The sequence below is a fragment of the Saccopteryx leptura genome, chromosome 8, assembly GCF_036850995.1.
Source record: "Saccopteryx leptura isolate mSacLep1 chromosome 8, mSacLep1_pri_phased_curated, whole genome shotgun sequence".
Lineage (NCBI taxonomy): Eukaryota > Metazoa > Chordata > Mammalia > Chiroptera > Emballonuridae > Saccopteryx > Saccopteryx leptura.
Window position 1 is genome coordinate 54966218 of NC_089510.1, and position 15280 is coordinate 54981497.

Here is a 15280-nt window from a genome sequence, read left to right on the forward strand (position 1 = left end):
TTAAGTCAGCAAATAAAAGAAAATCTAATATATTTTACATTTAGTACAAGGTTAGTTTAGGGGAGAGAAGGTTTTTGATTTTTAAATGCCAAATGGAAAACTACTTTATTTCACGAGTCCAGAGATGACATAATCCAATGAAATAAAATGTGTATCTACACAGATGACTTTTGCTTCTAACAATTTTATCTTTAAAAAATAAGTGCCCTGGCCGGTTGGCTCAGTGGTAGAGCGTCGGCCTGGCATGCGGGGACCCGGGTTCGATTCCCGGCCAGGGCACATAGGAGAAGTGCCCATTTGCTTCTCCACCCCCCACCCCCTCCTTCTTCTCAGTCTCTCTCTTCCCCTCCCGCAGCCAAGGCTCTATTGGAGCAAAGATGGCCTGGACGCTGGGGATGGCTCCTTGGCCTCTGCCCCAGGCGCTAGAGTGGCTCTGGTCGCGGCAGAGCGACGCCCCGGAGGGGCAGAGCGTCGCCCCCTGGTGGGCAGAGCGTCGCCCCTGGTGGGCGTGCCGGGTGGAACCCGGTCGGGTGCATGCGGGAGTCTGTCTGACTGTCTCTCCCCGTTTCCAGCTTCAGAAAAATACAAAAAAAAAAAAGAAAAAAAAAAAAAGTAAAATTGCCCTTGCTGGGTGGCTCAGTTGGGTGGAATGTCGTTCCAGTGAACTGAGGTTGCAGGTTCGATTCCCAGTCAGGGCATGTACAAGAAGCAATCGATGAATGCACAACTAAATCTAACGACTAAATGGAGTAACGAGTTGATGCCTCTCTCTTTCTAAAATCAATCAGTGAATTTAAATAAATAAATAAGAAAGTAAATAAGTAAAATCGCCCTGGCTGGGTAGCTTGGTTGGAGTGTCATCCAGATGCACCAAGGTTGTGTGGGTATGATCCCCAGTCAGGGCACACACACACAAAAAGGTAACATTTTAAAAATCATATCTCATTTCAGCATATATATTTTTAAATAAACATTTTGCCATAGAGATAAATGTATAAAATTAAACACTTCAAAACAATATGGAATGTATTACTTTCTCACAGGGCATCAGGTACTAATATGTATAGATTACTTTGTTAAAATAACAAATTGTATGGGCCCTGGCTGGTTAGCTCAGTGGTAGAACATCAGCCTGGTGTATGGACGTCCCAGGTTCAAATCCTGGTCAGGGAACACAGTGAAGCACCCATCTGCTTCTCCACCCTTCTTCCTCTCACTTCTTTCTCTCTCTCTTCCCCTCCTGCAGCCATGGCTTGACTGGAGCGAGTTGGCCCGGGCGCTGAGGATGGCTCCATGGCCTCCACCTCAGGCTGGGCAACAGAGCAATGCCCCAGATGGGCAGAGCACCGTCCCTAAAGGGCTTGCCGGTGGATCCCGGTCGGAATGCATGTGGGAATCTGTCTCTGCCTCCCCTCCTTTCACTGAATTAAACAAGAAAAAAAAAAAGAAATTGTATGAAAATCAGCACAATACTTCATTTATTTATTGTATAAGTTTGGCAAACAGCACAAAAATCCAGCAACATTTTAAACATGTAAAAAAGTCAAATGCTGAACAGTACTGGGGATTTTTTTTTTTTACATAATTTCTAATGAGCACATGTAAGATTCTGCAAAGCTAGCAAAATGAGGGTGCTTGGCTTCTGAACATATACCACAAAAACACACAGCAAAAAAACAATATAATTTATCTTTACAAAAATTATAGCCAAGCAATAGAAATGAAGGATGTTAATGAAGATACTAACACATATGTTCACTACACATCTTATACACTGAAATGCTACATCTTGTACCCTGAAATGCCATGTGGAAAGAGCCAAGCAGAGTAAATTTAGGCTCATCACTGAGGTTAAGAATTATTTGAGAAAAATTTAATGCTTATATGTAACATACTCAATTCTATATAGCAATTCCTAGATCATAACAATGTACTCCATTATATATCTGAGGAGTTGTCTTCTTTGTTGGCAGTATAAAATTTCTGACCAGTATCAAAATTCTGGTAAAACACAAATTGAAGGCATTTTCAAGTGTATGCAAATGTTATAGGGGGCATCATGAACGTGGGAGAAAATCTGAGATTTTACACTAAGTTTCTGCTGAGCCTTGTCAAACCGAACAGCTCAACTATAAGGCATGAAAAAATAACCCCCTATAACAGATTAGTGGGTCTTGCCAAGTGAAGATAGGACTTCAATCTTGGAAAAAACTCTCTACATAAACAGATCTAAAACAGCTGGAATTGAAATAAACACCTAGAAATTACCCAACATCTTGACATTTGGTCATTGGTTCAGAAGCCTGACACTCTACTGGTATATTTTATCAAATTAACTTTTTGGAATCAGCACCAGTCCCCAAAACCTCAAATTATAATATTTAACCTTCACTAAAATACATCCTTTTGTGCTATATAAACACAACTACAATCAAATTAAAGAAAGCTGAATTTACTCAACTTATATATTTTTGTGTAAACTGGGTTGCAACTTAAATTTTTTAATTTACTTGTGCTTCTGTTTTGGGGCACTTTGATTGGAGAGAAATTCATTTCACAGGATTACATCTTGCTGAAGCATTCCTTAGCATTGGTCCAAACTTGAATTCCCTGAAGAAAAACAGAAAGAGAGCTTTAAAATGTGATTTCTGACAGGATCCTGAACACCCAAGCATTTGGCTTGCCGGTATGCGACCTTTTGCTTTTGGGGAAAAAATTAACAAATCCTACAACTATAACACCTTCTGGCAATGGCTAATAGACGTGAGTGTCTAATGTTTCCGAGAAAAGTAAGAAAATCATTTCTATGAGCCTGTCTGCAAAATGCACAGAACTCCGCAACTTCTTTTTCAAAAACTGAGTTTTCAAGGTCCAAAATATAAATTCATTTATTCATATCACATTTATTAATATTACTTTTATTAGTAAACCAAACATGTTTTCATGTAGTTTTTCTATGTAATGTTTAAAAAAAAGAAAAAAAAACTTTATCAGTCTAACAGTTACATATAAATTAATGAATTATTAAATTATTACTTTAATAACTAATGTTTTGATAGAAACCAATTATGTACTAAACTATCAAACCCCTCTCAATGGTTCTGGCACACTGCTGAGCACAAAGATAATATGGTATAATATACCTAGTATGCTTAAACAAAACTACATGTTTGTAGAAATATAATAGTAAAACCTAAGGAATAGTAAAAACAAATGTATTTTTTCAATGAACATACATATTCTCTAATAACCACTAAATTATGAAAAATAAAATCCTTTAAAATGATTCAGATTGGCTGGATAAAGTAGTAGCTAATGAGTCGAGTATTTGTTGTTAGGATAGCATAGCTTGGCCCATGGTGGCTCACTGAATAAAGCACTGACTTGGAACACCAAGGTCGCTGGTTTCAAACCCTGGGCTTACCTGGTCAAGGCACATGCAGGAAGCAACTACTACAAGTTGATGCTTCCCGCTTCCCCCACTCTCTCTCCTCTCTAAAAATCAATAAATAAATATAAAAAAGAAAGAATAGATCTTATGCACCATCACAGTAAGATGTCCACTAGACATCTACCTGAACACAAAAACTGCGCACTAGCATGTACTGTATTTCCCCATGTATAAGGTGCACCTTAATGTTGGGGCCTGAAATTTGGGGAAAAAAGTATTATATAAAGTTGTTGAACTCAAGTTTTATTCATCATAAAATTCATACAACTCCTCATCACTGTCTTCAACAATGAGTGCAAAAATAAGTGCGAAAAAAGTGGGAAGTGCAAGTAAAAAAAAATCTACAACCACTGTATAAGACGCACCCAGTTTTTAAACCCCAAAATTTTCAAAAAAGGGTGGGAAATATGGTATATAATGCAACCCTGCTCTTGTGAAAAAGAGGAAAGTGTGTATTTTCTAAATGACTATATGTAAACAAACTTCTGGAAGGATACAGAGCAGGTGTAACAGTGCTGAGTTTTCTAAAAGGGATTTGGGGAGGAGGATAAGAATTTTTACTTAATAATGCTTCTAGATTATTTGAAATTTTTGCAATAAACATTTTTATGACAATTTTTTAAATTTAAAAAGAGCTTGAAAATCAATCATTTTTTAAAAAAGATTTTCTTTATTCATTTTAGATAGGGGAGAGGGAGAAAGAAATGCGAGGAGGAGCAGGAAGCATCAACTCCCACATGGGTCTTGACCAGGCAAGCCTGGGTTCAAACCAACAACCTCAGCATTCCAGGTTGATGCTTTATCCACTGCGCCACCACAGGTCAGGTTCAATCACGTATTTTTTTTTTTTTTTTTTCATTTTTTCCGAAGCTGGAAATGGGGAAGCAGTCAGACAGACTCCTGCATGCGCCTGACCGGGATCCACCCGGCATGCCCACCAGGGGGCGATGCTCTGCCCCTCTGGGGCGTCGCTTTGTTGCATCCAGAGCCATTCTAGCGCCTGAGGCAGAGGCCACAGAGCCATCCCCAGCGCCCAGGCAATCTTTGCTCCAGTGGAGCCTCGGCTACAGGAGGGGAAGAGAGAAACAGGAAGGAGAAGGGGAGGAATGGAGAAGCAGATGGGCGCTTCTCCTGTGTGCCCTGGCCGGGAATGGAACCCGGGACTCCTGCACGCCAGGCCGATGCTCTACCACTGAGCCAACCGGCCAGGGCCTCAATCACATATTTCTTTAAAAAACCTCAGCCTTGCCTGACCAGGCAGTGGCTCAGTGGATAGAGCGTCAGACTTGGATGCAGAGGACACAGGTTCGAGACACCGAGGTCGCCAGCTTGAATGCAGGCTCATCTGGTTTGAGGAAAAGCTCACCAGCTTGAACCCAAGGTCGCTGGCTCAAGCAAGGGGTTACTTGGTCTGCTGAAGGCCCCCCAGTCAAGGCACATATGAGAAAGCAATCAATGAACAACTAAGTTCTCACAATAAAAAACTGATGATTGATGCTTCTCATCTCTCTGCGTTCCTGTTTGTCCCTATCTATCCCTCTCTCTGACTCTCTCTCTGTTCCTGTAAAAAACAAACAAAACCTCAGCCTTCTTGATTCAACAAATTAGAAATTCACTATCAAAAAGGTTGACCAGACCTGGCCAGTTGGCTCAGCGGTAGAGTGTTGGCCTGGCGTGCAGGAGTCCCGGGTTCGATTCCCGACCAGGGCACACAGGAGAGGCGCCCATTTGCTTCTCCACCCCTCCCCCTCTCCTTTCTCTCTGTCTCTCTCTTCCCCTCCCACAGTGAGGCTCCATTGGAGCAAAGATGGCCCGGGTGCTGGGGATGGCTCTGTGGCCTCTGCCTCAGGCGCTAGAATGGCTCTGGATGCAACAGAGCGACGCCCCAGAGGGGCAGAACATCGCCCGCTGGTGGGCAGAGCGTCGCCCCTGGTGGGCGTGCCGGGTGGATCCTGGTCGGGCGCATGCGGGAGTCTGTCTGACTGCCTCCCTGTGTCCAGCTTCGGAAAAATGTGGGGGGGGGAAGGTTGACCAATAAAACACAAGGGATAGTGGATTTTAATGCTAATATTAATTTTTTATTAAAATTTTTGTTTTGGTTTATTACTACTATAATTTAGTATATGATTATATTCAATTACCAATCTGAATAGCTAACATAACAAAGTATATAGCCACCCATATTTATCCCCTCAAAAATAAACTAATGTTAATCTTAATTTCTTGTACTTAATTTTATGTTTCTAAAGAAAAAACCACTGTAGATTTTCTTCTTTGTTGTTTTCTTTCCTTTTCTTTCTTTCTTCTCTCTTTTTTTTTTTTTTGGTAAATTTTCAGATATAAAAAATCTATTCTTCTTAGGGAAGAAAGAAAAACTGTGGGCCTGACCTGTGGTGGCGCAGTGGATAAAGTGTCGACCTGGAATGCTGAGGTTGCCGGTTCAAAACCCTGGGCTTGCCTGGTCAAGGCACATATGGGAGTTGATGCTTCCTGCTCCTCCCCCCTCCTTTCTCTCTGTCTCTCTCTCTCCCTCTCTAAAAATGAATAAATAAAGTAAAGTTAAAAAAAAAAAAAGATAAAAACTTAAAAAAAAAGAAAAACTGTGTAGTTCTGTTCTTGAGAAAAAAAGTGAACGTGTACTCTTATTAATCTCATGTGAGTCAACTATTGCCTACAACAGTTATTATCTTAGGATACCTGAGTGGTTCACAAAATGTCCAAGGTATGTATAAATATACCTATAGTAACATCCTTTTTTATTCAGCGATTAATGAGATTAATTTCTAATACCCTCAAAGACCCCACTCTAAACAAAGGAGGGGAATTTCAACCATTATATGAAGTCTGCATTTTATTTTGGGGAAAGAAGCAAATGGAGATCACAAGGAGCTTACTAATAAGTCTTTTTTTTTTTTTAATTATTTTTTTCATTTTTCATTTTTCCGAAGCTGGAAACCGGGAGGCAGTCAGACAGACTCCCGTATGCGCCCGACCGGGATCCACCCGGCATGCCCACCAGGGGGTGATGCTCTGCCCCTCTGGGGCGTCGCTCTGTTGCATCCAGAGCCATTCTAGCGCCTGAGGCAGAGGCCACAGAGCCATCCCCACCGCCCCCATCCCCACCGCCCGGGCCATCTTTGCTCCAGTGGAGCCTCGGCTACAGGAGGGGAAGAGAGAGACAGAGAGGAAGGAGAGGGGGAGGGGTGGAGAAGCAAATGGGCGCCTCTCCTGTGTGCCCTGGCCGGGAATCGAACCCGGGACTCCTGCATGCCAGGCCGACGCTCTACCACTGAGCCAACTGGCCAGGGCCCTAATAAGTCTTTTATAGGAAACAAAAAACCTTTGTTATCTGATCTTTCAGACCACTCAAGATTTAAAAGGCAGATTAGGAGAACTGTAAAAGTGAAGCACCCTGTGAAGCAGCAAGGCAGGCAGGAGGACTTGACAGAATACCAGCAACAGCCAGAACCACCACCACACTACAAATACCCAACCATCGCCCTGGCCGGGTTGCTCAGTGGTTAACAGCATCAACCCAAACGACAAGGTTGTGGGTTAGATCCTCGGTCTGGCACTCACGGGAAGCAATTAATGAATGCACAACTGAGTGGAACAACAAATGAATGCTTCCTTCACCCTCCTCCCTCTCCCTCTTCTTCCGTCTCTCTAAAAATCAATCAGTAAAAAAATTAAGCTCTGGACAACTCAGTTGGTTGAAGTGTCGTCCCAAAGCATGGAGATTGACAGTTTGATCCCTGGTCAGGGCACATACAGGAGCAACTTGATGTTCCTGCCTCTCTACCTTTCTTTCTCTCAAAAAAGAAAAAAAAAGTGTGTGTGTGTGTGTGTATATATGTATATATTTATATATCTCCAACCATCAGCATTTGCAGATTGACCAGTCATGACTTTAACTTCTCTTAAGTGACCCCAACAATCCACAACATGAACTAATATACTATTCCAATGATGAATTAGCCCAACACAAAAGGAGCCCACTTGACTAGTGTGTAAGTCTGGTGTTTATGTCCCAAAATATGTTTGTTCTTTACTGCTATTACTGTTGATACAAGTAAAAAGTTTTAGAAAGTGATGATTTGATAATTCCTGGCCAGAAAATATAAATTTAGGATAAATTCAAGAGTCAGTGGTAGAGCATCGGCCCAGCATGTGGAAGTCTCAGGTTCGATTTCCATTTGAGCCATACAGGAGAAGTACCGTCTGCTTCTCTACTCCTCCCCCTTTTCCCTCTCTTTCTCCTTCCCTGATTTGATTAGAGCAAGATGGGCCCAGGCACTGAGGACGGCTCCATAGCCTCACCTCAGGCACTAAAATAGCTTGGTTGCTGAGCAATGGAGCACTGGCCCCAGATAGGCAGAGCATCGCCTGGTAGGGGGCTTGGTGGGTGGATCCCGGTTGGGGTACATGCAGGAGTCTGTCACTCTGCCTCCCCACACTCACTTAATATATATATAAAAAAAAGCATTAAGAGTGTTTCCATGAGTGTGATTTTCCCTCTAAGGTCTTCATACATATGGGAATTCACCTTACTATATGATTTACTGAGATATTGCATGTTAAATTGCTTGATAAATTGTGAAGTGCTAGACAAATGTAAAAGCACACAGGCAGATCCTGGGCTAAGAAGAAGCTGTTAAGGAATGTTTTATATTTTGTTCTTAAAACAGCATTTTAGAAAGAGTTACACCATTGTTGAAACACTTATTTTAACTAAATTGATCTTCAATGTTTGTATCTTCTACTACAGATATCAGCTACCTGAAGGATTTACTCTGATCTCATTTTCCCAAACTAATGTAAGCTACTTTCCAATCAAAGTATCCATCACTGTTGGGAATGGTATTTTACTGCCCTGTCCAAGAACATTATATTATCAAAGCAATGCTGTTAATATATATTTTCAAATGCAATTGATAAATGGAGCATACAAACTTGGAACTTTAGCTGAGTGGAGACACAATAACTGATATTTTAAAATTAAGTAGAAAAGTTGAGAAATATTCTGGAAGGGAAGAAGAATAGGCTTTAAAATGAAAATGAAAGCCTGACCTATGGTGGTGCAGTGGATAAAGCAGGGGTTGGGAACCTATGGCTCGCGAGCCAGATGTGGCTCTTTTGATGGCTGCATCTGGCTCGCAGACAAATCTTTAATTAAAAAAATAATGTTAAAAATATAAAACATTCTCATGTATTACAATCCATTCATTTCCTACCGCTCATGTTCATGGCTGCAGGTGGCTGGAGCCAATCACAGCTGTCCTCTAGGACAACACCAAATTTTTTACTGGATAATGCATAACGTACATGGGTCATTGTATGGCTCTCACGGAATTACATTTTAAAATATGTGGCGTTCATGGCTCTCTCAGCCAAAAAGGTTCCCGACCCCTGGGATAAAGTGTTGACCTGAAATGCTGAGGTCTCTGGTTCAAAACCTGGGTTTGCCCAGTCAAGGGACATACGACAAGCAACTACTACAAGTTGATGCTTCCCACACTTCTCTCCCTTCCTTTTTCTCCCTCCCTCTTAAATCAATATATAAAATCTTTTTTTTTTTAAGTGAGAGGAGGAAGAAAGATAGTGAGACAGACTCCTGCACAGGCACCAACTGGGACTTACCCAGCAACTGTCGTCAGGGGCCGATGTTCAAATCAGCCAAGCTATTTTTACTGCCTGAAGCTGACACGCTCAAACCAACCAAGTTATCCTCAGCACCCAGGGCTGACACTCAAACCAACAAAGTCACTGGCTGCAGAAAGGGAAAAGGGAGAGGAGGGGAAGAGGGATGGGGAAAGAAGCAGATGGTTACTTCTCCTGTGTGCCCTGACTGGGAATTGAACACAGGACATCCATATGCCAGGCCAATGCTCTATCTACTGAGCCAACCAGTCAGGGCCTAAAGAAAATCTTTTAAAAAATGAAAATGATAAATACTTTGATTCACATAGGATCACTTGGGCTTTTAAAAAATCTGTAAGCTCTTCTTTTTGTGTGTGACAGAGACAGAGAGAGGGACAGATAGGGACAGACAGGAAGGAAAACAGAAGAGAAGCATCAATTCTTTGTTGTGGCACCTTAGTTGTTCATTGATTGCTTTCTCATATATGCCTTGACTGGGGGGCTACAGCAGAGCAAGTGACCCCTTGCTCAAGCCTATGACCTTGGTCTCAAGCTGGTGAGCCTTGCTCAAACCAGATGAGTTGGCGACCTTGGGGTTTTGAACCCAGGTCCTCCGCGTCCTAGTCTGATGCTCTATCCACTACGCCATCACCTGGTCAGGCCCTGTAAGCACTTCTGCATCTACTTGTTTCTTCACTGAAACCAAAACCTACCTTTTTGCACATACTGATCTGCATGACTGCATAGCTTATGAGAGCCTCCTTTAAGTCATGGTTCTTTTGCTCTTTGAAGCGTTCAATATCGGCCCAAGCATTTTTCACAAATTCTCTGAAATAAAAAAAATAGTTACTGTCATGTTTATTTAAATTAAATATACTTTATAAATTCAAATAACCGGTTCTCACTTGAGTTGGTTTTTATTTGTCTATATAAAGGAAAAAGCTATTGCTTGTATAAGATCTATTTCTTGCTTCTTAGAAATTACAGTGGGAGAAAAAGCAGCCAGCCAAACAGTCCTCTAATTATGCCCTGGCTGGAGAGCTCGGTTGGTTAGAGCATCATTCTGAAGCACAGAGGTAGCCGGTTCGATCCTCGGTCAGGGCACATACAGGAACAGCTCAATGTTCCTGTTCTGTTTCTGTTTCTCTCTCTCTCTCTCTCTCTCTTTCTCTGTCTGTCTTTCTCTCCTTCTCTGTCTGTCTCTCTGTCTGTCTGTCTCTCTCTCTCCTCCTTCCTCTCTCACTAAGATCAATAAATAAATAAAAATTTTTAAATATCTCTAATTTTAATAATTAATATTTTTGCCAAAAGAATTCCAGCTTCAAATTATTCCTAAAAAACCAATAGAGATGGCTTCTTGAACCAGCTCATAAGCCTAACAGATGCCACATGAAGTTGCCTGCCTGGGGTCACTAGAAAATATTATATATATATTCTTTTTGACAAGATGAATTATGTATTACATTTATCATGTACTTGTTTTAACTGACAACTACAGCTTTAAAAATCTTACAGGCATTTATTTGTCTTTTTAAATCTATTCATGAAAGTTTACTTCGACTTATTTGATGCCAGCAGTTCTAAAAATTAACAAAACCACCTCCACACTCATGATACACTCTTTGCCTGCCTTGGTCTACTCAGTGACTAACAGATGAAAACAATAAAGGTGGCCCTCGCCGGTTGACTCAGTGGTAGAACGTTGGCCTGGCATGTAGATGTCTCCAGTTCAATTCCTGGTCAGTGTACACAGGAGAAGTGACTATCTACTACCCCACCCCTCCCCCCTTCCTCTCCTGCAGCCATGGCTCAAAGGTTTGAGTGCGTTGGGCCCAGGTGCTGAGAATGGCTCTGTGAAGCTCCTGCCTCAGGTGCTAAGAATAGCTTGGTTGTCGAGCAACGGAGCTCAGAACCAGATGGGCAAAGCATCACCCTTAGGGGGCTTGCCAGGTGGATCACATCGGGGCACATGCAGGAGTCTGTCTCTCTGACTCCCACCTCTCACTTAATAAAAAAGAAAAGAAAGAAAATAAGGGAAATGAACCAAACAGTGATGGCAGATCTTTAAAAAGTGAGTTTCTAGATATATTTATGGAATAATTGTATAGCAAGCCCTATGCAAGATGTGGAAACATAATGATGAAAAAGACACGGTCACTGGCTTTGAAGGGCTCTTAATTTAGCCAGGGACATTCACACAGAGCAATTAACTGTTTAGTACAAAGTCACTGCATTATAGTGGCATGAACCAAGTGATACAATAGCCTGTGAGGATAAGAGAAGGCTTCTCAAAGAAAGTGACACAACAGCTGGGCAATGAAGAACGATTAGGCTTTTGTGAAATGACAGAAAAGAAAGGCTAGAGGGAGCTTGACCTCTGGTGGCGCAGTGGACCTGGAATGCTGAGGTCACCCGTTCAAAACTGGACTTGCAGTCAAGGCATATAGGCCAAGGCACATATGGATACTTTTCACTCCCTCTTTCTCCTCCCCACTTTCTAAAATAACAAAAGAAAAAAGAAAAAAACAAGAAGGAAAAAGCAGAGAAAATGTGCAAAGGACAAAAACCATGAAAAGTGCAGGAAACTAATATGAAGCTGAAACTCTTCTTCCTTTCCCCCACACTAACACAGCTGTTTCTATAACCTTGTCAATAACTCAGATTTCTTAGGAATCCAATAACTGCATTTTAGAAAAACACACCATCTCTAGGGATGCTAATGAAGCTGGGAATTGTTATAAAGGACAATCTGCCACATCATCTACATCACTGGCTTTGTTAAACATCTCAGCACTTTTACCTGCTTTCCAGATTTTTAGACTTTAACTGCTGTTCTCCTTCACTTATTTGTTCTTCAAGTACCTTTATTCTGGCTTCTCTTTGCTCTGGAGTTTCTTGACCAAAAAGTTTGGTAGTCATTCCCTTCAAAGAAAATGTTCTCACAGTCTAAAAGGATATAGAAACAGATGAAGATAAACAAAATGTGACTGCATACATACAATGAAATATTATTCAGTCATAAAAAGGAAGAAAATTCTGACAGAAGTTACAGCATGGATGAACCTTGAGGACATTATGCTAAGAGAAAATAAGCCAGTCACAAAAAGACAAATACTGTATGAATCCACTTATAAGAGGTATCTAGCCTGATCTGTGGTGGCTCAGTAGATAAAGTGTCAACCTGAAACTCTGAGGTCGCCGGTTCGAAACCCTAGGCTTGCCTGGTCAAGGCCCATATGGGAGTTGATGCTTCCTGCTCCTGCCTCCTTCTCTTTCTCTCTCTCTCCTCTCTAAAATGAATAAAGTCTTTAAAAAAAAAATAAAAGAGGTATCTAGAGTAATCAGGTTCACAGACAGAAAGTAGAATGGTGGCTGCCAGGAGTTGGGGGAAGAGGGAAACTGATAGTTCATATTTAATGGGTATAGTTTCAATTTTGCAAGATGAAAAGAGTTCTGGAGGTTGGCTGCACAACTACATGAATGTACTTACTACTACTAAACTGTACACTTAAAAATAGTTAAGATGATAGCCTGACATGTGGTAGCACAATGGATAAAGCATTGGCCTGGATGGCTGAGGTCACTGTTCAAATCCCCGGGCTTGCCCAGTCAGGGCACATTCAAGAAGCAAATATAGGCCCTGGCCGGTTGGCTCAGCGGTAGAGCGTCGGCTTGGCGTGCGGGGGACCCGGGTTCAATTCCCGGCCAGGGCACATAGGAGAAGCGCCCATTTGCTTCTCCACCCCCCCTCCTTCCTCTTTGTCTCTCTCTTCCCCTCCCGCAGCCAAGGCTCCATTGGAGCAAAGATGGCCCGGGCGCTGGGGATGGCTCCTTGGCCTCTGCCCCAGGCGCTAGAGTGGCTCTGGTCGTGGCAGAGCGACTCCCCGGAGGGGCAGAGCATCGTCCCCTGGTGGGCAGAGCATCGCCCCTGGTGGGCGTGCCAGGTGGATCCCCGTCGGGCGCATGCGGGAGTCTGTCTGACTGTCTCCCTGTTTCCAGCTTCAGAAAAATACAAAAAAAAAAAGAAGCAACTATAAGCTGATGCTTCCCACTCCACTCCAATTCCCCCTGCCAACCTTTCTCTCTCTCTCCTCTCTCTAAAATTAATAAATAGCCTGACCAGGGAGTGGCACAGTGGATGGAGTATTGGACTAGGATGCAGAGGACCTGGGTTCAAAGCCCCGAGGTCGCCAGCTTGAGCACCGGCTCATCTGGTTTGAGCAAGAATCACCAGCTTGAGCCCAAGGTTACTGGCTTGAGCAAGGGGTCACTTGGTCTGCTAGAGCGCCCCAGTCAAGGCACATATGAGAAATAAATCAATGAACAACTAAGGAGCTGCAGCAAAGAACTGATGCTTCTTATCTCTCTCCTTTCCTGTCTGTCCCTATCCCTCTCTATGTCACAAAAATAAATAAAATTAATAAATAAAATCTATTTAAAAAATAGTTAAGATGATAAATTTTATGTTTTGTATTTCTCACCACAATTAAAAATTTTTGGCCCTGACCGTTGGCTCAGTGGTTGAGCCTGGCGTGTAGATGTCCCGGGGTAAATTCCCAGTCAGGGCACACAAGAGAAGCGCCCATTTGTTTTTCTGTCACTTCCCCTCTCGTCTCTCTCTCTCTCCCCTCCTGCAGCTGTGGCTCGATTGGAGTGAGTAGGGCTGAGCATGCTCCATGGCCTCTGCCTCAGGTGCTAAGAAGAGCTCGGTTGCTGAGCAATAGAGCAATACCCCAGATGGGCAGTGCATCAGCCCCTAGTGGGCTTGCTGGGTGGATCCTGGTCAGGGTGCATGTGGGAGTCTGTCTCTGCCTCCCCTCCTCTCACTGATTAAAAAAAAAAAACTTTTAAAAAAAGAAAAAAGGAAACTTCTGTCATTCTCCCCCTCCCCCAAATCATACAGAAGCATCATAAGCCCTTATAACTATGGGGCTCCTAATCTGATTGCTAACACTGAATAATATGGAGTAGACAAAAAAGGGTAAAATGCTAACTGAACTTCTTAATCAAATGAAAAATGTATAGCTGAAGTATTAGGCAAGTTATTTCTTTATATTAGTAGTTATATTTTTCAAAAGTACTCTGACATAAAAAATAGATAAAATTCAACAGGCCAAAACAGAAATAACCCAAACTAAAAAAAATTCTTAAAATCTGCATAACTCACACTGGAAACTTGGATATCTTTAATAAAACAGAATGTCTACGCCCAAGCATTAAGCTTCACTGCTTTAACATTTCCTCATGCTCTGGAATTTACGAGGGAAACATTTTCCCTCATGTGCAGGAGTGAAGAACAAAGCTCCCTGAAAATAAACTGGGAAAAAACTGTGACTTTTAAAAATGTTAACCCTATTATTATATACCTGTTTCATGGTCAAAGGTGTTTTTCCACATAAATCTATAACTTCTCATACAGGTAGTTACTGGGTAACCAATAAAGACTTTTAAAACTAAAGTACTTGCCAGCTATGAGGTGACTTATAAATGGTAGTACTGTTACTGCTTCATTACTTCCAGAACGTGTACTCTCACTCTGACAGCAAATTTATTTCAATGAAATAGCGGTAGAGTAGAATGTTGATTATAAAAATGATCAAAGTCTAATACAATAAGACATAGAATTTTCTTTACAAGTACTCACTGTGGGCATTCAAGAATAAATACACACCTGACCAGGCGATGGCACAGGCAGTGGTAGTCAACCTGATCCCTACCGCCCACTAGTGGGCATTCCAGCTTTCATGGTGGGCGGTAGTGAAGCAACCAAAGTATAAATAAAAAGATAGATTTAACTATAGTAACTTGTTTTATAAAGATTTATTCTGCCAAATTCAGCGAAAATCTGACATAAAGTACTTGGTAAGTAATTATTATTATATGCTTTAACTTGCTGTAACTCTGCTTTATAAATTTTATAAAGTAAAGTTACTTCCCTACTTTATAAATCACCATTACTATGGAACTGGTGGGCGGTTATAAAATTTTACTACTAACAGAGATACAAAAGTGGGCAGTAAGTATAAAAAGGTTGACTACCTCTGGCATAGAGTGTCAGCCTGGAATGCTGAAGACTCAGGTTTGAGGTCATGAGACCACCAGCTTGAGCACGGGGTTGCTGGCTTGAGTGTGAGATCATAGACATGACCCCATGGTCACTAGCTTGAGCCCAAAGGTCACTGGCTCGGC

At 42.0% G+C, this 15280-nt stretch overlaps 1 protein-coding gene across 1 annotated transcript in view; it reads right to left on the minus strand.

The window, feature by feature from the left end:
* Positions 1 to 1463: 1463 nt before the first annotated feature.
* Positions 1464 to 15280, minus strand: part of SNX4 (sorting nexin 4) — an 88661-nt gene continuing 74844 nt past the window's right edge. The window contains exons 12-14 of the mRNA XM_066347532.1: positions 11892 to 12037; positions 9805 to 9919; positions 1464 to 2610 (exon numbers count right to left, since the gene is read on the minus strand). Of these exons, the coding sequence (XP_066203629.1) occupies positions 2563 to 2610; positions 9805 to 9919; positions 11892 to 12037 (309 nt within the window). The 3' untranslated portion in view covers positions 1464 to 2562. The remainder of the gene's footprint in view (positions 2611 to 9804; positions 9920 to 11891; positions 12038 to 15280) is intronic.